The sequence below is a fragment of the Equus asinus genome, chromosome 14, assembly GCF_041296235.1.
Source record: "Equus asinus isolate D_3611 breed Donkey chromosome 14, EquAss-T2T_v2, whole genome shotgun sequence".
In the NCBI taxonomy this organism is placed as follows: domain Eukaryota; kingdom Metazoa; phylum Chordata; class Mammalia; order Perissodactyla; family Equidae; genus Equus; species Equus asinus.
In genome coordinates, this window is record NC_091803.1 from 33,882,420 (window position 1) to 33,905,737 (window position 23,318).

Genomic DNA, 23,318 nt, shown 5'->3' on the forward strand with positions numbered 1-23,318 from the left:
CAACTTGGAGGAGGCTGGGTGAGAAGGTTTCTTCTACACTCAACAGAGTGAGACAAAAATTGTACAGTCAAAATCACTTTGAGTTATTTAGAAAGGGACCACGATCGAGACAGGCAAGCCATGTCTCACTCAGTCCAGCACAGCCAGTTTTTCTTCCAATGCAAGAACAGATCACTGTTTCTTTGGTTGACCACCAGATGAAGTAGTTGGCTTGGGTTCACAGGCCCTATGTTGCATGAGAAATACTTAAACATTAGAACCACCTCCAGGCAGGGAGATGCTTCCACAATGAGACCAGATGGAAGGAAAGTGACTGATGGAACAGCAGCTTCCTGTCTCACAATTCAAACTAGGTTGGAGTATGTGCTCACTGAATGGCCAACACACCTGCCAGCATATTTAAATTTCTCTGCCTCTCTTTACCAAAGACCTATAGCTGCAATTGTGTTAAATATGCATATGCTATTACCCCACTAACACAGTATTATATTTGTTTTTCATGTCATTGCCAAACCCTGCAATACTTACCCTGAGCATGAAAAAGTGTGCTCCTGCTCACAGGAGCAGGTTTTGAGATTGAAATACAATGCTTATCTAGAATGAGAAGATCTGTACAACACGGGAATCCTACATCTATGTATGGGCAGGAAGTCATCAACTACTGCTTCTGAGGGTCACAAGACCATTTTGGAAAAGAATACAGAGACCAAAATTGATAGAGACTTGTTTTTATTGGTGATGCCCATCCTCTTTGGAGCTAACAGGGAATGATACTGATGTACAAATGACTTGCTGTTGGTATCTCCTCTGACTCCGCACACACAGCGGTGTAAATCTTTCATGTTTTGATTGCTCCTTGTTCCATTTCTCTTTAGACATAATTTGAAAGCCAGCTTGGCCCTTGTACTTTCTAATTATGTTAAGGTAAAATACTCATAATGAATGCAGTATGAGTTTCAAGTGAGCCTTTCAGATCATAAGTGCATCCTAAGTAAGCAGAGGGATTAAGATAAAGTAAACATATGCGTGTAAACAAAGACACGCGCTTTTGTGTGTGTGTATGTCGGGGGCAGGGACAGAGCTCATATAAAATTAAATAATCATGGTTTATGTAGAAATTGGAAGGGTCAAAAAACAACAAAACACAGGAAAAAAAGCCCACTTTAAGTAAATCTGTAATGTGAAAAAAACTTAAAAATATTCTGAGAGTGGTATATAGTTTTATAGTAGTCATGAGAACATCCAGCGACTGGCTAATTTCTTTGTATCAGCTGGCATGTCTGGCGAATGGCATTCCCATGAAAAGCTTTGTCATCCTTCAGTATTCCTCCCACAGGCTTTATCTTGTTTCCAAATGATGCTTCAGCGAGGATGTAAGGTCCATGACCCCTAGCGTTAGTGTTGTCCACTCAGGCAGCAAGACCCTGACAAACTGTAGGGACGTGTGAGCACACATCATGAAATGAGTACCAATATTTTGGACGATATATTTGGGAAGATATTTGAATTTTTATCCCAATCAAGAAGAAGGGTTTTGTTCATCTGGTTTACATTCAAGAACTAGTGGCTCATCCTTCGGAGAAACAAACTTTTTTCTGGGTTAGGAAACCTCATCATGAGACTGGAGATAGACTGGTTTGGAAAGCTTCCTCAATTTTTCCTGGCTTCGAAGTCCCCGGCCTCGTAGTGGGATAAGGCCCATTGGAGGCAGATGAATCTGAATAAGAATAATGATAATATTAAGAATTATAATCATTGCAGCAGCTTATATTCAGTGAGGATTTACTAAGTACCATGCTCTCTGCTAAGCACTAAATCTACACTGACTCATTAATCCTCATAATCCCCACATACATTAATCTTCACAATAATCTCATAAGAAAGTATTCCAGTATTTATAGATGAGAAAATAGAAACTCGGAAATTAAATAACTTGCTCAAGATTATACATTAAATGGTAGAGCCAGGATTTGAATCCAGATGTGTCTGATTCCAGAGCTTGTGCTCTTTGCCATATTGCCTGCACGGAGGAAAAAATGACCAGAGACCACACAGTGAGATGAGAATCCAAAGAAGGTGAGAAAAAAAGCGTGTGTACAAAGATATTCTGTGCGCAGTGGAAAACTGGGACCAACCTAAATGCCTACTGAAAGGGTGCTGGTTAAGTTATGGCCCATTCTTATAATAGGATACAAGGCAACCATTTAAAAGATGGAGCAGAGATGTCCAGAAGAGATGAAGTAAAATAAGTAGGCAACAAACAGTAGGCCCAGGGTCCTATGTACTTTAAGAAAACGTATGTACATGAGTATAGGAAAAAAGACTAACGGATATATTACCAAACTATTAGGCTGAGCCAATACAATATAAAATTGCTGTTTCTGTAGGTCAAAAGTAGAATACTGGCAATTTCATATGGTCCAATGTAATAGTATCACTCCCACAGGGTGAGAATTTTTGGCAATTTTCACCTTCTACCTTATGCATTCCTTTAATATTTGAACTTTATTCTTTTATTAACAACAAACCTATCTTTTATGACAAAAATATATTTCCATAAAAAAGGTGAAAGCCAAAAGAGAAAGCGATATAAATGTGAGCTGGCTTTCCCTTCCATATGTGGGAAAGTTGTACAAGTAGGAGAAATCAGACATTTATTGACATTTTAGTTTGTTGTGATGGGTTGGTGGCATGCAAGGACAGTTTATTTCCAACACGCCTCCTTCAGTAGCTCTAGACTTCTTGGCAAACATTAGCCTTCGTACACATTCTTGGAAATAATGGGGTTGATGAGGATCATATCACATGTTAACTGGAGTCACACTTACTGGCCTTGGGTAAGGAATCTGGTAATGCAGTCCAATTTCAATCCTGGCTGTGCATTCATCTATACACTGCTTAATCAGATCTGTGTCCGTGAGCTATTAAAAGAGGAAAACAAGTGAGGCTATTAGCATCTTTCTAATGCTACATAAAGTATAGATGTACATTTTCTTAAACTTTTTCAGTTCATAGCCAGTCATTAAATATTGATAACTTGAAAAATCAAAAGCAATTTAATATAAAGTTTACTGTGGATTAATTTAAAAATTATTGAAATAAGTAATAGAAGCACAGATAATTCGAAAGGACAGAATATAAAAACGAACTCTCCCTCTTGCCCCTGTCTCCCAGTTTCCCTTCTCAGAGACATTATTGGCAGTTTCCTGTTTGTCCTTCCAGGGACATTCTATGCATATATAAGCATATATGTACATAGTTTTTTTTTCTTACACAAATGATAGTTCATTGTTCTGAATCTTGCTTTTTCTTTTTCTACTAACAACTTGAAGCTCCTTCTATATTACACATATAGAGCTGCCCCATTGTTTTTAACAGCTGCACAAAATTCCAACATAAGGCTGTGTTATAATTTAGTCAATCTTCTACTGAAGGACATTTAGGTTATTTCCAATCTTTTGCCATTATAAACAATTCTATTATAGATTCCTCTAAAAATTTATCTAAAAGATACATTCCTAAAGAGAAAACTGCTGGATCACAAAGTATATGTTCATGCATTTTTCTTTTCTTTTTTTGCTGGGAAAGATTCGCCATGAGCTAGCATCCATTGCCAATCTTCCTCTTTTTGTATGTAAGCCACTGCCACAGCATGGCCACTGACAGATGAGTGGTATAGGTCCATGCCTGGGAACTGAACCCAGGCCACTGAAGTGGAGTGCGCTGAACTTAACCACTAGGCCACTGGGGCTGGCCCTGTTCATGCATTTTTAATTCTCAGATATTCCGTCTAGATTCAAATTACCTTCTAGGAGATTGTACCAATTTACATCCCCATGAATAAAATCTAAATTACATTTTCACCAACACTGAATGAGAAGTGCTTCTCCATTGTCTAGAAACCCCCTGAGTAAGATATTAGGGAATAATCCACCTCTTATTTTGAGCTGTAAACTTTCTTGCTCATTATTAGTGAAAGGAAGAAATGACTTTTGAAATTCCATAATAGTCAAATTGTGGTAGTCCAGTTTCAAGTAAAGGAATGAAAAGTTCATTCTGAAAAACAGAAAGCCAGGTAGGAGAAGGGAAGAAATGCTTTCATTCTGAGGACGGGAAATGAGTCAACATGTGGCTCTGTTAAGGGTTTGCAAGTGGGCCTCAGAGCAGAGCTGGGATTGCATCAGCCCCAGATGACACCCACAGTGATGTCTGGGCCGGCATGGCTTGGAAATTCTAAGGTACTCATGTCCTATGGTACCTCTTGAGGCAGAGAAGAGTTCCAGGAAGTGTAGTGCACAGAATCACAGCTGAGTCCCTTGGCGCAGAGGCTCTGCTTTCTGACCTCTGCGCTTCTCAGAAGCTGTTGTTGTAATGTCCACCTTGAGAACAGATTTTATGTTCCCATTTTCCCAACAGGATTCAGAGCAGCTCACGAGATACCTTTGGATTATTATTAAGCTCTTACAGAAAGTGAGGATACGAGAAACTACTATGTCCTCGTGAGGAATTGGGGAGAAAGAAGCCCCTGATAAAGATATGGTTGGGGGCTGAGGCCTCCTAGGGCTCCAGCTGCCCCTCTGACCAAGATTGGGTTAGAGTTTTCCAAATTCATTCAGATATTACCTGTGTGGTTTTGCCATATTATGTACCATCTATACTAATATTGAAGTTTTTCTGTAAACATACTCTCTCCTAATCATAGTATTTGTGAAATTGTCTGATGTTCTATTTTCTTTAATCTCACTCACGTACCATCACTGGCACATACACCTCCCTCTGGCTCACACCACATTGGGTCAATTCGAGCAGAGGCAAAGGAAAGATTGATTATCGCCATAACTAAAATCCCAAAGGGTCTTGAGCAGTCCTCAGGTGAGTGACGCTGCAAAGGTTTACTGGGCACATACTACTATGATATCCCAAGCACCAGGCTGGACATTGTGAGGCCATGGTCCCTGCCTTCACCTATCAAGCTTATTACCTGGGCAGAACAACAACTCTGACACAGGAAGCTATAGAAGAGGCACACTAGTATATAATCAACAAAGGCAATGACTGCTGCAGACTTCTATACAGGAATTTAGAATAGGGGCCACGTGGGGTGGGGTGAGGGCAGAGAAATTGAGGAAGACTTCCTGGAGAAGGTCAATTGAATCAAAGTATTTGTGGGGCTGGCCTGGTGGAACAGGGGTTAAGTTCGCACATTCCGCTTCTCAGTGGCCCGGGGTTCACTGGTTCGGATCCTGAGTGTGGACATGGCACTGCTTGGGAAAAACCATGCTGTGGTAGGCATCCCACATACAAAGTACAGGAAGACTGGCAGGGCCAGTCTTCCTCAGCAAAAAGAGGAGGGTTGGCAGTAGTTAGCTCAGGGCTAATCATCCTCAAATAAATAAATAAGAATAAATAAACCAAGTATTTGTAAATGCTCATTAATTTAGTGACAACCACAAGGCAGGGTCCATGGTATATAGGAGAAAAGTACAAGATATTGTCTGTGTGCTCAAAGAACTCGCAATCTGGTTGGGAAGACTACACCAACATAAATGAAGCAAACAAGAAGAAAAAGAGAATATGACTAACTACTTAGGAGTAGGTGGAGGTCAGTGGTCTCCAAAGTTTTTGATCGTCTACTCTTTTCAATAAAAATTTCTGAGCCCACAGCTCAGATATATGTATTTATATCGATTTATAAATGAAGTATTAAGTTCATTAAATGTACAAATAAGTTCATTATAAATATACACAAAATGGCTATTTTTAAAGAATGCGATAAAAATAAATAGAAACAGCAGTTGCAATCTTTATTTACATTCCTCAGAAGACTGTTTCACTCTGCCGGGGCACACATGGTCTACACGAGGAGCAGTTCAAGTTTGGAGAAGCTGGAGGAGGGTCATAAGGGCAGAGAGAAGCTTCACAAGCACGCTGGCCTTATACAGCATAGGGCTCCAGGGCTTCCAGGAAGGGAAAGGGGCTGTAGAGTAGGAGGGTTTCTTTTGTAGCACTGATCCCAATTGTAATTTTACATTTCTTTCCATCTAACTCTGAAACACCTCTGAGGGACCATGTCTCAGTTTTGCTCATTTTATATCCCCACCGTCTAGTCTGGTGTTTGGCACATGGTGGGCACTCAAATATTTGTTGAAGGAAAGAATGAGAGCAAAGGATTGCAGAGGGGTGACAGGAGCCATGATAGAAGTGTGCAAGCTGGGAAGGGGAGGTGTTCTTGTGGAAAGATCAGTTCTGCTTTGGATAATTATGCTTGTTGTGTGGGCCTTCAGCTGGCTCATGAGAGGCCGAGGCTGAGTATCCAGATATGGAAGCTGGAACCATAAGGTGGTTGCATGCTCCTCAGGCCTCAGGGCAGAGGGCTGACCTTCAGCAGACCCCTACAGCTGGCAGGAGGGTGTGTGGAGAAAAAAGGGCCACAAAGGAGACAGAGACAGGGGTCAGAGAAGGAAAAGTAAAGAGAGTAGATTGTCAGGAAGTTTCATGAGGGGAACAACGACAGCACTGAATCCGTGAGGTTAATGAGAAGGAGGTAAAAATGAAAAGTCAGGAGCTGAAAGCCTCTTTCCATGCTTGGTGCCAGGCAGTCTTCCTAAGGAGCTAAGAGATAATGCTTTATGGTTTGTTGGGATGGGTCAAAATCAAGCCTTTTAGAAATGGCTTTTAGCTGCCTGGGGTCTGGGTGTGCTGTTTCATTAAAGTAGCTAATGGAGGCACTATTTTACTCAATTCTGTGGTCCCAAAGGGCAAACTCAGTCTGCTGGCCAAAGAGGCTTGAGTTCAAAGCTAAATTATGAAGGGAACCCTGTGTCTTAATCCTAGTCTCTTCCCTCTGAATGGTTTATAACTTAGAAGCTTTGAATAGCTTATGAAGTGAAAAAGAAAACTTAACTGCACAGCTCCTGTGGGAGTGGTCGGCAACAGGCCCAGGGCGTAAGGAACTGCTCCTCCCCTGAAAATTCTCATTGGCCTGACTTGTGTCACCTGGGTCAGGGGGTCTTCTGAGGACGCTGAGCCACTTACCAGTTGGACCAAGACCTGAAACAAGTGAAGAGAGAAACCAGGCTGGGCTCTGCTTCCCACTGGTTGGGCAAGCTAGCTAGGCTGCGCCTTTGGCCCCTTCTTGCTCCACACTCTGTCACTGTGACTTGTGCTGCTCAGTCCTCTCAATGTTAGGACAGGAACGAAGTGAACAAACACCACAAGAAATTGTTCTCCTCCTTGCAATCTCCAAGTGGGGCCTACTTACATTTTTGTTTTTCTGGAACAGCATTCTGGCTTCATTTACTATGTACTGTTTTTCTTTAATGGTGTCTTCCATCTGCCGTGATGCCGCCTGCCATTTCCTTGCAAGCCTGAAAATTCTGCGGTAGAGGCCAAGAACTTCTTGTCGTGTTGCTGTTGTCATCTTCAGACCCACCAAAATAGAAGAGGGAAAATTTGCATAAAAATTCAATTTGACAGTAGGCAGCTAGGCAGATGTACATTTTTTTAATCAAGCTCTTTAATTAGTCTAGAAATAATTGCTCTTTCTCAACAGATCTGGTTGGTAGCACTGCCAGAACAGCGCTGTAGGAATACCAGCTCTCTCTCAGCTGGCCTTGTACACCATCCTACAGTTGCGGGTTGCTCAACCACACCATTTGTGATGACAGCCATTTTTACAAACATGGTAAAACCAAAATTCACATTTACTATTCTTTAAACTGGCAAATTCTTTACCAGAATATCCTAGGAATGATGCTTTTAGTGTGTATTCTGGTAAAATTATATCACTAACCTGAGTGCCTAGGAGAAGGCACATTTAGGATAACTGAATTTTCCACTTAAGTCGGAACTTGAATTTAATGCAGGGGTTGCAAACTCAAGGGCCTCCAGGGCCTGACAGGTAACAAAGTAAAGGAACCTGGTGGGTGGGGATAGTGGCCAACTGGAGAGGAGTGCCCCCTTGAATGGGGACAGTTGCTACTCAGCCCCAGCCAGCTGCTGCCATGTAGAAACAAGGGCCTAGGAAGGCCAGATTCCCTGATAGTTTAACAATAGGTAGCAATCCAGATTTTTAAAATATGAAATCTCAAAAAAGATACATTTATTATTTTTGAAAATATGAATCCCATGAAGGCAAAACAAAATGAGTCTGCAGGCTCAATTCCACCCAGAGATCTGTAACTTTGTTGAAAATATTTCTCAAAATTCTTCGTCTACTTCTTGTCCACATAAGAACCGTACTATAATGGAAAGTCTTTCTGATGACTGAAGATCTTGTGGCCCCTCTGGGTTTTTACTCTAAAACATCAGTTTTAATTTCAGAGGACTTAGCTAAATGAGAATTGACCCAAGTATATTCCCTAAAGCTAACTGTATTTTTAAAAATTAAATCCCTGTCATCTTTAAGTTATTTTTATTATGAAATATTTCAGATATACAAAAAGACACAGAGAATAATATAACTAACAGCCATATATTCACAATGGACCTTAAAGAATAAATATATATATAGTTGAAACTCCCACTGTACCCCTTCCAAATCAAATTCCCCTTCATCTCTCCTAGAAACCGCTATCCTGAATTTTTTATCTTTCTCACACATATCTTTACACTTAACATTGTATAGTATTGCTTTGCAAACTTAAAATTTTTATATATATAAAAGGTATTATGTCCTTCTGCAATTTGCTTTTTTGCTCATATCTGTAATATTCACCCATGCCGTTACATTTAGCTCTAGTTCATACATTCTCAGTACCGCAATTCTGCCCACTGTATGATGACATCCCAACATACTTGTCTCTCCTCCTGTTGATGGACATTAGGTGTTTCCTTTCTTTTCTACTTATGCAAAAACTTTACCCTACTTCTTTACTATTTACTTCTACATTTAAAAGAAATTCAGAGAAGATACAAAAAAATGTCCCACTACTGGAGGATTCTGATTAGTCCAATTTAGGAGAATGAATTCTGTACTGCCTGTAACAAAAGGGTAGGCTGGGAAGACAAGGAGAACAGATTGGCGAGTGACTAGCAGGGCCAGGCACTGGGACACCTCATTATGAGTCCTGGACTTCCCTCAAACAGGCTCATCAGGATCGGGAAGTAGGCTGCTCACTGCCTTTTGGGAACACAACCCATTCCCAACCCAAGCAGGAGGGGTCATATATGGAAATGGTATGCTTTAGGGTGGTCCTGAGCTTATGAGAATTTGGGCATCTAAAGAATGCAGATGAAAGCTGGAAGAGGTGTGTTTATCTAGAAATTCTAAGCACCTGCAAGGAATTCATCTTACAAAGAATTTTTCTTTGGAATACGATTGCCCCGCCTACTTATCCTGACCCTGCTGACCTTTCTTGAGTAATGAGGAACAAACTAAGGCCTAACCATTTGAGGAAAAGCTTGAAAGCACTACTTCACCCAATTCAAAAGCTAAAAGGCCTAAAGTTATATTCAACACCAATTCTGACGTTCATGATGCTTAAAAGGAATTCATAAAAGCCAAAAGAGAACATCATGCTTTGTGGCTAATCGTAAAAGATGATGACATTTTTCCTGGTAGGGAAACAGGTTTCTGCGTTTCTGGCTCTCCCTAAAACTCCATGGTTTCATACGAAAATATGTGAGTCAGTTCCTGTGAGGGGCAGAGAGTCTGTAACTAACTTCTATTAATGATTGCTTCACTTCCCTGTCATTAACAGACAAAACTTCCTTGACTGCATGACACTTAAGGAGAAAAGTGGAGGTCTGGCATATTAAAACAGCAGCAACCTTCTCAAAAGTCTGACTTTAATCAGTTTCCTTCTACTCTCTAAGAACCACAACTTCAAACTGTGACTGATCATATGCCATAATCTGATACACAAGCCCTGCAATGAGGTTACTCGAGGTAACAAGCAGAACTAACAATTGATATTTAATAGGACTATTTTCAAAGCATGTCAATTAATGTTTAAATGTTTTGAAAACTAATTGTGAAAGGGAGATGAGTGCTGTCTCTCTCGCCAATATCAGGTGACCCAGAAAACCTAAATCCTAAAGATTTCCAGAGAGAAGGGTCTAAAGCTGTATTCCCCATTGTGCGGTATTAACAAGTCTGGCCAACCACTTCCTTCCAAGTCTTGAGAGAAAAGGCAGGTAAAGAAAAATGCTTCTTTTGTTCTTTTCTTACTGGACTTCTTTTAGTTCTCTGAGGGAATCACGTTCTTTCTTACCCTAGGGGTACATAACCATCTGCTACCTCTTTCTAGTAGGCTCTGCCCTGACCCCCTCCTATTTCCCTGACCAACCCCTACTCATCCTTCAGGTCCCATTGAAAACATGGATGTCTCAGGAAATCCCCGCCCCCTCCCCTAACCATGGGCCTCAGATCAGGTGTCTCTGCTGAACCTTCCCACGGCTCCTTGTATTTCTTCTTTGTAGCACTTATCACTCAGGAAATAGTTTGTTAATGTCTGTCTTCTTCCAATAGAATCTAACCTTTATGAGCACAGTAACCACATCCATCTTATTTACCACTGAATTCACAGCACCTAGCAAGGTGCAGAATCGGAATTTTGTTTGCTAAATAAATGAAAATATCTCTGCTACAGAAAGCTTGTGATTCTAGAAACAAAATCAGTAATATAAAAAAAATTTTTTTTAGAGCTCTTTTCCTTTTGGTTTGTATTTTTGGCTTTGTCCCTAGAAAAAATATTTTTCTCTTTGTTCCTAGACAAGGTGCCTTTTCCATAAGTTTTCTTTCCTACGGATTTAATGCCTTGAAACCAACATTTATTCCCCTAAAACTATCAATGATCTCTCACTACTGATGCAAGGCCGAGGCAGTTCTTTTTCTTTTTCACTAGTAGGATGGGTTGACCTGAAGCAATGGGGTCTGTTGGGATCTTCCCACAGGAGACATCAGGAATATTAAACTGTTTAGAGGACCACAATCAAACTGCAGTCTCACTAGCCATGAAGTCTATTCTTTTTCTTCCTTTTCTTTTTTTTTTGTGAGGAAGATTGGCCCTGAGCTAACATCTGTTGCCAATATTCCTCTTTTTGCTTGAGGAATATTGTTGCTGAGCTAACATCTGTGCCAATCCTCCTCTATTTTATGTGGGATGCCGCCACAGCATGGCTTGATGAGTGGTGCTAAGTTCATGCCCGGGACACAAACCTGTTAACCCTGTGCCGCCGAAGTGGAATGCAGGAACCTAACTACTACACTACCCTGCCAGCCCCCTGAAGTCTATTCTCATAGAATTTTTACAATTAAAGTTTTATAGTTTTCATTCTGAGACTGACATTTCTTCAAACTCTGCTTCATATTACCTCCTTAACGCCAAAAGCCCAGAATGAGGAAAGATAAGAGATACAAATTGTGCCTGGAAGGAGATGTGACTGGAAACTGGCCTCTTTTTTTTAATTGTACCCCACATATAAACACAGTGCTGAGATAAAATGAGTTACCAAGCACCTCCATGTGCAGCCTGGGCCACCAAGAAAAGGCTGACCAGTGCTGGTGCCAGTACCTTTTGGCCTCTGGTCACGGTCAGAAGTCTCCCCTACAGCAGGTGTCCCAAAAATTGACTTGGGAGGTGACTTTTTATGTACAATACCAATATGTACTTTCTTAGCTATGATTCTTTGGACGTGTATTAGAAGAGCCCATCAAATCCATGATGGAAAGTGACTTCAATTTTGTAGTGATACAGAGCTTCCTTTAAATAAATGATTTACACAATTTTTAAAGCTGGTTTAAAATATAGGTAAGTGAGAGTAAAAATTGTGATGTGGAGTCTGAAAAACAGAAGCTTGGAAGCAGCACCCTGCTGGGTCACGCCTCCGTGTTTATCCTGGCGGGGCCCTCCACTTCGAATGCCTCTTTTCTGCTAGCCACCCGAGCCCACCTAGGAGATACCTATTTCCTCCCCAGCTTGTCTGGAGCTCCTTTCTCTCGGCTTCTATCACAGCCAGCTGTTGCTCCTTTGCAATTTCAGTGTGTCTTCTTCTCAGAGTCTCTGGATTCCTGGAGGGCAGGGACTGTGTTTTGCTCATTAGAGTAATAATAACAACAACTATGGTTGCTGTGCACTTACTCTGTGCAGAGGCTTCGCCAGGTGCTTTACATATATCAACTTCCATAACCATCACAACAATCCTGTAAGATAGACACCACCATCATCCCGTTTTACAAAGGAGGAACCTGATGCAATGAGAGGTTAAGTAACTTGTGCAAGGTCACACAGCTAGTAGAAGGTAGGGTCAGGATTCAAACCCAGATAGTTTGAAATCAGAGGCCAAACTTGTAATCACTAAATAGGCTGCTCAATCTCAGTAAATGTGGTTGAATGGCTGTTGATTGCTTTAACGAGCTTAGCTAATTGTGACAAAGGGAACTAAACAATTCTATTCCCTTACAAAGAGAGAAAGACCATGTTTTTGCACCTCCAGATGAATTACAATAATCTTTTTATAAGGTTTCCCATTTACCATCTGCCTCTGCCCCTCCTCTGCAACTGCCCTTCTTCAATAATTATGTTACCCACTAGCACCTTTAAAGGAGGCTGTGCACTTGGCTAGGCTGCTCTGCTCTTCTGATCCCTGCAGCAACCCTGCCCCCGACACTCCAAAGGGAGCTCACATCACAGAAGGGACAGCAGGGCTCCGTTACAGTGCTACCACCCTAGGGGCCTCAGTTCTCCCTCCCAAGCGCACAAGCATCCATCCATTCCACATTCATTCAGGGCCCGCCACATGCAGTTCCAGGGATACTGATAAACAAGCTGCCATGGTCCCCGCTCTCCTAATAGCTTAGAGTCTAGCGGCAGAGGCAGATGATATACCAAAAAAACCAAATGATTTCTGACAGTGATATGTGCTTTCAAGGGATGAAACAGTAATATGATACGAATAAGCAGAGGTGGAGGTTAATTTATTTTGAGTAGTCAGTGACATTTGAGCTGAGTCCTGAACAGTGTGAAGGAGCCAATTAATGGGAAGAGTTAAGGGGAATGTGGTGCAGAAAGAGGAACAGCAGGAACAAAGGCTATGAGATGGGAACCAACTTCAATGTTAATGCAGGGAAAGCCTACGGGGTGAGGCCTCAGGTGGGCAGAATCCAGCACAGGCTGAGAGGCTAGGCCCTAGAAAGGCATTTGGTTTATAATCCAATCACAAAAGGAAGACATCAGCAAGTTTTAATTAAGTTGGAGTATCATGGTCTGATTTACATCTTTTAAAATGTGCTGGATTTCAAACCATATCCTAAGCACTTAGGACTCTACCAATCTTGCAGATGGTGAAAAGAGTCTTGCCTAATGCCACCTAATTGACAGGAGAGTTGGGATTACGAGTCAAAAAAGCTGGATGATTATTTCCCTAACCATAAGCTTTTCCCTGTTTTTATTTTGGAGTCGGTATTGAGGACTCATAATGGGCAGTGATCAATCTTCTAAAAAAAAAAAAGCACCAGCCACTCACCCTCCCACTTGCTGTTGAGTGCACAAGTGAAAGGTCTGGGTAGGCTCCAAGAACCCACTCTATACAGCACATCTAGGCCCTTGGCATGTCTAGATCTATTTTACAGGAGGCCTATGGGAAGACTTGCTAGCACCAGGGGCTTCATCCACTTCACCCTTTTCCCAACCTTTGGAACAATTTCCCCCACCTTTGGAAACAGCATACAGGACGAACACTTAGGAGTTTAAGAGCAGAAATGAAAATTCCCTTTCCCCAGATGAAATTTATAGAAGTATGACTCTGGTCTCAGGAATGTCAAAATTCCAAATGTTGGACTCTCATGAGGCTTTCCTCTCTACTGAAGAAGTGCTGCAGTATAAACAAGGGACAGAAAAGGCAAGGGGAATTAACGGACTTTCAGGCCCCAGGTGGAAGGAAAGACTCTTTCCATTCTTTCAAGATCTGCCCCTAAGTGGAATTCTTTTTTTCTCTCATTATAACCAATAACGTAACGTAGTCAATTTTTCTCCCAACTACTTTTAGTTTACTTTTTTTTTGGTGCGGGGTTTAAGGGGGGGAGAGGGTGGAGATTGTGAAACTCACACAAGCAAAATCATTGTCTTATGTGTTCACTGTGCACCAGTAGGGGCCTGTCCCATGTCCTGCTGCCCTATCTCCTTAGATCTGAGTTTTGCCAAATGAAGGCCGCAACTCACACAATCAAAATATTCTTTCTTTGCTTAGTTGTTGATTCTCATCCTTTGGCTTCCATCACTTTTCACAGGGTACCTTCTTCTTTACACTGAGACTGGGTCAGCATCCCTGCTATGTGTACCCTGGGGACCTCTAGCATACCCTTATCATAATGTCCATCTTTCATCCTACTCTCCTGTAATTTTCTGCTTGACTTACCTTACTTCCTCCACTGTGTGTGTTTTGGTAGGGGAGTGGTGGGGAAAAGAAGGTTGGGACTATGTCTCATTCATTACACTCCTAGACCTGGCACATAATTGGAGCTTGAAATATATTTATTGGAATAATAGATTCACGCACACAGAATAGTCACCAGTAATGCCCATTCTCATCCTGAGCCATAAGCAGTGGCACTTGGACCAAGTTTCCCTGAAGACCCTAGAGCATTTTAAAATACTAATTAACCCTCACAATGATGTTTTCAAGAGTAGCACTGTGGGTATCAGGATAAAGAACTGAGGACTCAGTGTTATTTGGGGAGGAGGCCTTATCAGTTCCACACAGGGCAGTATAAGCTACACAGCTATAATGTAACCCTCATTCTTAAGTTCTTTTAAGACCAGTTAGGGTTTGTCCACTGGAACAAAATGATTTACTATGCTTCCATGAAGCTTAGAACCATGAGAAAAATGCAGTTCTGATACTTTTTTCTTGAAAGACAATCATTTTGGGGAATAAGGTCCATTGCACCCAAATGATCACGGGTCAAAACCAACCCCCAAAATTGTAATTTGAAGCTTTTATCATTTGGAAAACCTTTATGTAACTGAAATGCTCTCATAATGCCAAGGCAAACAGATTTTCTTGCCCCAACAGCAGAATAGAGAATAACTGTCTTGGTTTTAGGCATTCTGAGTTTTTCCACATATGTAAGGAACAGGAGATTTAATACAAACAATCAACTAATGGGCTCTGGAGTGGTCAAACCTGGGTTTGAATCCAGACTTCACCACATTGGGCAAATTCTTAATCTTCCTGAGCCTCAGTTTCTTAAAATGTAAAATGAGGTAACATTAGAACCTTCTGCAAAGGTTGAAAGGATAATTCATGAGATAATCCATGTAAATCATTTAGCATTGGGAATTAGCAAAGGCAAACCTTACCTCAATAGGAGGGAATAAAGGAGGAACAATAGGCCTCTTTTATGCTAAGCTTTGTCCGCAGAGGAGGGAAAAGAAATTTGTTGCCTGTTGGCAAATTTATTGCTTTGTGGTAGTAATGGATTTTCCTAAAGCTGTTTCCCTCCGATCGTTAATAATCACTGTACAGCAGAGGGCTATTGTTCTTCAGGATGAGTAAATAACCCTGTTGGAGGCACTGCTTATCTCCAGACCACAGCACGTACTTCTTACTGGAAACACAATGCAGGTGCCAACACCAAAGGCATGACCAGGCTTCTCTTCCTATTTTTCTTCCTTTATCTCTTACTTCTTGCTTATCTTTTGGAGCACTTTTCTCCTAGATCTCTTATACTCCCTACTTTCTGGTGTACATCCATATCCTATACAGTATCATCCTTACCCAAATCAAATAACCTTTAAGCTAAACCGTGACCCAACACCTCTCTCCTCTATTCTTCCTCCCCTCCATGAATACACACACACACACACACACACACACCCCCATGGACTTGTTTCCTGTTCTAGATTCAGTTTTTGGTTACTAGAATCCAAAAAAGGAAGTGTAATGCCACACACGGTTTTGCAAATCTCAGGATATGCTTGTGCAGAGTACTTAATCATACCACAGCTATTCTCTGAAACAGCATTTTTTTACATAGAAAGTGACAATATGGTGTGTCAGAGATAGAGGGCAGGGAGGGGAAGGTAGATGGTATTTTTATTTCACTTAAAAGAAATTAGGTTAGGCCCTGTAGTATGGGAAATCTTCAGAACACAGGGAAAACCCAAAATATTGGTGTCTGAAAGACTTCTAAACTATCTCAAACAAGATCATATGAGGCAAGAACACTCATTCTAAATATAACAGCACAAGAGCACATTCATGATTATACTAGTCAGGGGAACTCCAATCGGCTACTGTAACTAAGAGATATATAGCTATTTTTGGAAACCAAGTTTTGGTCCCTCAGTTCAAAAGAAATAGAAGTATCTGTCTCCTTATCAGTATATTTGAAAAGACAAGACAAGGTAAGGGTCAATCAGAGGTGGTGAGAACCAGTTACGGGAATAGGAGGTGGTGTTAGAGGGGTGTGTGTGTGTGTGTGTGTGTGTGTGTGTGTGTTCAACCCTTCATAGGAACTAGGGAAGTTAGATAACACAAAACACTTAAATTTAAATTAATATTTAAATCCTTCCTTCGTGATAACTTCCTAAGGAACTGAATTAGGAAACTGATAAAAGGGCTGTAGTTATAACATTAGATATAGGTGCTTTCTAGCACCTGACCCTTGATCAAACCATCTGATAAATAACCTCGCTCTGCACAGGAGTCCCTGCCTTCATGACAGTTTCGAAGTACCCTCCAACTATCAAACAGCTATCAAACAGGAAAGTTCTTTCATCTGCAGAGGCCCTGGAACTCCTTACTAGACAAAACTCCTTGAGAGTAGGAGCAGTGATTGTCCATCTTTACACACGTGCAATGATTAGCACGCAGAGTACCTTCAAATTCCTCCTGTCCAGCACTGACCAATAGAATGTTCTTCCATGATGGAAATATTCTATATCTGTGCTGTCCAACAGCGTAGCCACTGGCCATATCTACTGGGCACTTGAAACATGGTTAGTGCATCTGAGGAACTGTATTTAAAATTTTTATTGTATTAAATTTAAATAGCTGCATGAAGCTAGTGGCTACAGATGGACAGCATAGCTCTAGACCAAGAACTGCAAATCAAATGACCACAGGGGCCAGGCAGGTAGTGGAAGGGAGAGACAAACTTGAGCATTGAGCTACATACAAAGGGGGAAGTAGCTCATTTGCTCCAGTTGACTGTTGCTGTGTAGGAACCTCAGGCTGGTGTTGCCAGATTGTCTCATTTTCAAATGAAGCTGAAAATCTGGATTTTGATGTCCAATTTTTAAATGTTGGCAAGTAAATTTAAAAAATAATTTAAATCACTTTGTGGGCTGAACAATATGTTTGCAGGCAATATGTGTCTTACCAGTTTGAAATCTCTAATCTAGGCTAACCCCCCCCCCCCCCCCAAGCTCAAAGAAAAAGGCCTTATCCAAGGCCACTCTGCTGGTCAGTAGCAGATCCAAGATTCAAACCTAGGCCTTCTGATTCGTCTTCTGATGCCCTTTCTAGATTTTATGAGATTGACCATATGTCAATTGTGGTGGCAGTGGTAACAGTAGCAGGGACAAAAGTCCCTTTATCAGAAGATGTTGAAGTCCAGGACTGATACCTTATGAACACAGTGTTCCTACCTAGCTATAACCACGTGTTGGGCCCTATGGGCAAGGCTCTGTACTAGGAGCCAGTAGGACACAAAGAAGAAATAGTCCATGGGGGAGTCAGACAAATAAACAATTAACCAGCCAAGTCAGGCTTGCTATAATGGACACAAATCACCGGCGGCACAGAAGTCCTAAAGCACTGACAACTAGGAGAGGGAGGGCGGGAAGAGATTTGAGCCAGGCTTTAGAGGAAAGTAGAAGCTGGCTATTGGGAGGATGAGTCTCACTAATTATGAGGGTGGGTCCCATTATTACAGGATATTAAGGGGGCCTCCTTTTATCTTCGAGGCCTTGCCTGTGTCCCTTTGGCTCGTTTCTCCTTCTCTGCGTAATCCCTACATTTAAAGAGCCCCAAGGAGTTCAGCGGCCTTTCTCTTTATCTACACCCTTTTCTTAGGTGACCTAGGAATAAACCCCTACGTTTATTCTATCTGATTATGACTTTTCCCCTAACTCGAATATTTAACTTCTCAACATCTTCACCTGGATGGTTAATAGACTTATCAAACCTAATATGTTCAAAAGAGAACCTATGATACTCTCTTCTAACCTGTTTTCCCTTAGGAGTGCTCATTGGTTCCTTCCTCTCCCATACACTTCACATCCAATTCGGCAGCCAGTCCTGCAAGCTCTACTTCCAAAATACATTCTGAATTGAATTCTCTCCATTTCCACCAAGACTGCAACACTACCAGCACCTCTCTCTTGGCCTAAAGTAACAGCCTCCTAACAGGTTTGACTACTTCTTCCCCTCTCTATCCAGCAACCATGAGTGATTTCTTAAAAAATGTAAACCAGATCAGGTCACTCCCTTTCTTAAAACCCTCTGGTAACCTAATAGCCAAACCCTTACCTTGGTCTAAAAGTCTCGACTTGATCAGGCCCCGCCACTTCATCACAGACCACTCTGGCCCTTGTTCTTTCTGCTCCAAGCCATCTGGCCTTCTCGCGTTTCCTTCCTCTTAACCCTTCCCGTTGAATCTTTTCTCCACCTAGAAAGCTCATTCCTCAACTTCCCCCTTTTCTCGGATCTCCGCAAAACCTGGCCTCCTCCGAACAGCCTTACCTGATTTAGAGTGGCCCTCCCCCCATCTTCTAGGCCATCACCCGGTATGACTGTCTTTGGGGGCATTTCTCACTTGCTGATATCTTCCTTACTGATTTACTTTTTAACTTTCTCCTGGACTCGAATAAAAAGTCACGAAGCAAGGCACCCTTCTATGGACTGAGGAAATTAACAAGCTGGTGCTCACTGTCCTAAAAAGTCTCCGAATCCTGTATGGGGCTTCGTTTGGGTCAGCCTTCGCCAGCAAGACGCCTCTAGCCCCCAGCATTGCCCCTCTTAATCTCTCATATACATTCGGGGATCCAAAGGATTCAGAAAACTCTCAGATGGACCCCAAACTGGCATCTCAGCGCCCCCAAACTAGGCCTCCCCTTCTTGGCACTCGGGCCGCTTCCCTCGGCAGGTTCCCGAGGCCAATGGCGATGACACTGAGCCGCCCTCGAGAGGCTGGGGTCACACAAGCGCGTCTCCTAGCAACGTTGCACCTCCCCTCCCCCACCCCACCCCTGCCCCTGAGGAGCCAACCCCTTCCCCCAGTCTCCCGCGCCAGGAGTCAGCGTCTCCATCCCCTACACTCACTCTGCGTCAGTCCTGCCTTCCCCACCCACAGAAGTGCCACAGCCCCCAGCGTGCGGGGAGGAGGCGGCACCAGGAGCCCAGCTGAGCCGCAGTCCACCGAGCTCCGGCAGGTCCGGTAGGCCAGGCCAGATCAAACCACCGGGCGAACCTCTGTGGGAGCATAGTCCCGGCTCAGGGGTAGTCTCGAGCCTCCCTCAACTTCAAACTCTAGCCCACCCTCTGCCGTATACTCAACAATGTAGCCCACTTCATCCTTTCCCTATTTTCCCTTTACCCCTTTCGCTATCCTTCCCCCCCCATTCCAGCCAAAAAATGGTCCAGTCCAGCAGCTCCTAGCCCTCCCTCCCGGTCGCTAGGTCTTTGCCCTTACTTGGCGACGGCTTCGTACGTGTTTGCGTACGTCGTGACGCAACATTCCACCCGTTCGCTCCCCACCCCTTTCCTACTCTCCCGCCTGGAGCGGGCGGCCTGTGGGGTTACCGGAAGTGATGATGCAGGAGGCGATGGAGGGGGCGGGGCTTCAGGGCGGCCGCCGCCGGTGGGCCGCAGATGAAGAGGAGGCGGCGGGAGTGGTGGAAGAAGAGGCGGAGGCGGCGGGGGTAGGGAGCCTGGAAACGCGAGCGGGGATGGTAGGTGGTTTGGACCCGCCGGGCCGCCGTCGTTTCCAGAAAGGGTTTGACTGGAGGAACCTCTGGAGCAGCTGTGAGTTTGGGGAGGGGGAGGTTGAGAAAAGGGGGGGCATTGAGAGATGAAGGGGCGGGGGTTGGGTACTTTCGAGAATGGGGGCGGGGTGGAAGGAGAGGAGTGGAAATCAGCGCCTTGTCTGGACTGGTCCCTCTGGAAGAGGAGGCTGCGAGGAGAGCCTGTGGCGTGTCAGCCGCGGAGCTCAGAAAACTTAGCCACTGTCCTTGCCTCCCCACCGCCAGCACCCCTCAACCCAGGGCCTGGGGGTCTGGGGGCCGGAGCTGCCCTGGAAGGGGTGCAGTCTCCGGTCCTATGCCCCGGGTAAGCGCTGTGAGGTAGGAGCCCAAGCGGGAGGTGGTGGGTGAATCTCCAGCTCCCTCCGCTCTCATTTCCCTCCCCACCCCCATCCTTCTCTTTAATCATTAACAGCCCTGGAATTAAGGGGCTCAGACCTGAAGGCCTTTCTGTGCACCTTCGCTATAAACGATAACCGTCTGTGCTTGAGGTAATTGGGCTGGAGGCTTTGCCTGTGTCCTGTATAGGAAGTGGGACGGGGTGACAAATGTATTGTTTTCCATTCCCTCTCACCCCTCATCCTCCCTCATACACATCACTTCTTTCCACTTTAATTTTCTGTGGCTAGGTGCTAGACGTCGTGGTTTCGTTTTTCTTTTTTTCCTCATGGTACTTGGTACCTTGGTTACCTCTTTTGAATTTGGCGTTCAGCCTCTATCCCGGATCTTAACTGCACACTTTGTAATAATACTCCAGTTACAGGCTGTGTCACATTGGGAGTACCTCTCAATACCTGCTAGCTCCTGATTAAAATGAGCATTTTCTCCTACGAATACTGGAATTCCAAAGCCCTTGCAAGGATTCCTAAATGGCATCATAGCCCAGGAATCAAGATCTCTTGCTCTGAATACTTTGTGTGAGGAATTTACATGTTGTCAACTCTTTCCAAAATGATTTGATGTTAGGCTAATTCTGGATTTCTGTGTTTCTCTCCACCCACACTTCATGATGCACTTCAGAGAACAGAAAACCTGATATTGCTTTTTTGTTTTTACAATTGGACAATAGCTCTTTTATCTTTTTCTCCATTTGTGTGTCTGGCACACAAGTCTTCAGTGACACATTCGGCTTGTGCTGATTTCCATCTTATTTATTTAGCTGATTCTTTGTGTATAGATGGTCCTAAATGAGACAATGTGATCTGTTTAGTTTAGTTTCGTTTTAAAGAAGAATACAAACCAGTAATGGATGTGAGAAAATTATTTGAAGAAAGCAAAGAATGATTGGAAAGAAGGTTCTTTGTTGATGCTATGTTGGTTTAAAACGCTAAGTATGCTCCTTTAGCCAGTCATAGGGATTTCAGAGTGAAGCGTAATGATTCCTATTTTGATGTTGATGTTTTCTTTGGAAATCCTCTGTTGAATCTGGAACTGTGTTTTCTGAAGAACTTTAAGAGATAGTGCCTAAATTTTAGGGATCCTTTGCTTAGAAAGTATCCATAAATCCTGTCACTCTGTAACTGAGTTTATGTGCATATTCCTAGAAGAATTATCATAAGGGGTGCCATCCTACTCATCAGGGCTAAAACAAAATATTAAGTGCTTTGATTGTACAAGTAACAGCATGTTTAGACATTTCACAGAAATGCAACAAAAGAAAAGAATGACTACTGTTCTCATTTTAATTGATTTGGAACCATTGAATAAAAAGTCCAAAATTCATTCACTTAACAAGCATTTGTTAACTGGCTACTAAGTTCTAGCCAGTGTTTTGGGTACTTGGGTGTAAAAAGGTGAACACAAGCATAAGGTCCACACACTCATGGAGCTTACAGGGGAGTTGGGGATGGGGACAGATAATAAATAAGCAGATAAATCAGATTTTGTTAAGTGCTGAAGAAAATAAGAATGATGTGATAGAAAGTGTCTGACTAGGATTCAGTCAAGGAAGACCTGTCTGAGGAGGTGACACTTAAGCTGAGCTTTAGATAAAAAGGAGGCAGCCATGCAAAGATAGGGGAGGAGCCCTCTAGGTTCAGGGACTGGTTAGTGCAAAACTAGCTGGATTGAGGTTGGCAGGTTCTGGAGAGTGAGAAGAAAGGGGTAGGGTGGACGGTGGGGGAGGACAGGGAATGCCGGGGCAGTGATAGCCAGAGCCTAGTGAGCCAAGGGGAGAGTGAAAAGTGTCAGGGAAGTGGAGGCCGGGCTCAGAATAGGTAGGCAAAATAAGAAAAAGAAAAAGAAATCGATCCTCCTTTTTGATTAATTCTGTTGCCTTTCCTACAGTCTTATCACTTAGTACTTTGCAGGTACTGTTGGACTATTGTAATAAAAAAAAAAGTCATCCTGCTGAAAATGAGGGAGAAGTCAGCTGTGGTCATCTGGGGCTTTTCTGGCAGATAAATCTTAAGCTATGTGTTCAGAATTCAGCAGAATGTTCAGTTGAGGGCACACCTTTTTCCTTACAGGATTTTGTTTTATGTGATGCTATTTAAAATTGCATAATAAATGCCCCAAATGTATTCTAGTTTATGAGTCCTCCTTTGCTTCCAGTTGTGTGTGAATTTAGAGGTGAAGGTTGGGCAAGTGATAATAATATGCCCCTTTTGGTCTACAAAGATGCCCATCAAGATGTAAGTTTGAAGTTATTTTTTGTAGGGAGGCAGGGTTTATGTTGCAATATTTCCACTCTTGTCTGGTCTGCCTGATGACTAATAACACTCAGCTGAGGTGTAGTTCAGTGCTAAAAGTTCACTCAGTGGATTATATTAGATAAATGACATTGTGGGACCAATCCCACTATGTCGGCATCTTTTGCCTGGCACGTAACCAAGGGATGTAACCTACTTTTGCCTTCTGTTGGGGCCATTCTTCTCCAATAGTCAACTGCTTTTCAGCCTCACCTTGACCAGATTGTCCACTTGAAAGGCCCAATCAAGACGACTCCTTGATTTGGCCCTCTTGAGCCATGTCACAGTGGGCTCAGAAATAGAAAGAATATGCTGTTTTCTTCTTTTGAACTGCTCAACAGTGACTAGTGTGTTCTTTGAGTGAATTGGCCCTTTGAGCAAGGCGATAGAGAGACTTAAATGTTGCTTAGGCTGTTTGTAGTAAAGTCAGTATTAGAAATGCTAAATGAAACCTTTTAGTGTTGGGGAAAAATGAATCAGAAATTGAGAACTTGTCACCTGTTTTAGGTTCTAGTACTTAAGAAGCATGGGTAGATGGATCGTTAGAACTATCCTGAATAGAGCTTCCTAGGCAGTCCTGGGAGTAATAGAGGGGACGGAGTAGAGCCTGGTACTGAATTACTGAATTCTGGCTTGAATGCAAATAGGAGGTCTTTTAGTT

At 42.8% G+C, this 23,318-nt stretch overlaps 2 protein-coding genes across 15 annotated transcripts in view; one reads left to right on the forward strand and one right to left on the reverse strand.

The window, feature by feature from the left end:
* Positions 1-712: 712 nt before the first annotated feature.
* Positions 713-19,769, reverse strand: LYRM1 (LYR motif containing 1). Of its 11 annotated transcripts, none has more exons than XM_044747059.1 (6): positions 19,270-19,400; positions 12,084-12,145; positions 7,262-7,420; positions 6,904-7,050; positions 2,829-2,921; positions 713-1,717 (listed from the first exon to the last, which is right to left on the reverse strand). In XM_044747059.1, the coding sequence occupies exons 3-6, from the start codon at positions 7,418-7,420 to the stop codon at positions 1,601-1,603; spliced, it is 516 nt and encodes a 171-aa protein (XP_044602994.1). In that variant the 5' UTR covers positions 12,084-12,145; positions 19,270-19,400; the 3' UTR covers positions 713-1,600. The 11 variants fall into 11 exon arrangements, with proteins under 11 accessions (XP_044602994.1, XP_044602995.1, XP_044602989.1 ...); XM_044747060.2 differs by lacking the exon at positions 12,084-12,145 and adding an exon at positions 11,906-12,013 and having other exon boundaries at positions 19,270-19,379; XM_044747054.2 differs by lacking the exon at positions 19,270-19,400 and adding an exon at positions 18,478-18,568.
* DCUN1D3 (defective in cullin neddylation 1 domain containing 3) overlaps positions 19,748-23,318 on the forward strand; it is a 34,277-nt gene continuing 30,706 nt past the window's right edge. Inside the window, exon 1 of one of the 4 annotated variants that reach the window (XM_014864763.3) lies at positions 19,748-19,971. The gene's annotated coding sequence lies outside the window, so the exon portion shown is untranslated. Of the gene's footprint in view, positions 19,972-20,175; positions 20,289-23,318 lie in introns of those variants that run through there. The other 3 variants (XM_014864768.3, XM_014864764.3, XM_044747049.2) reach the window with 3 other exon arrangements.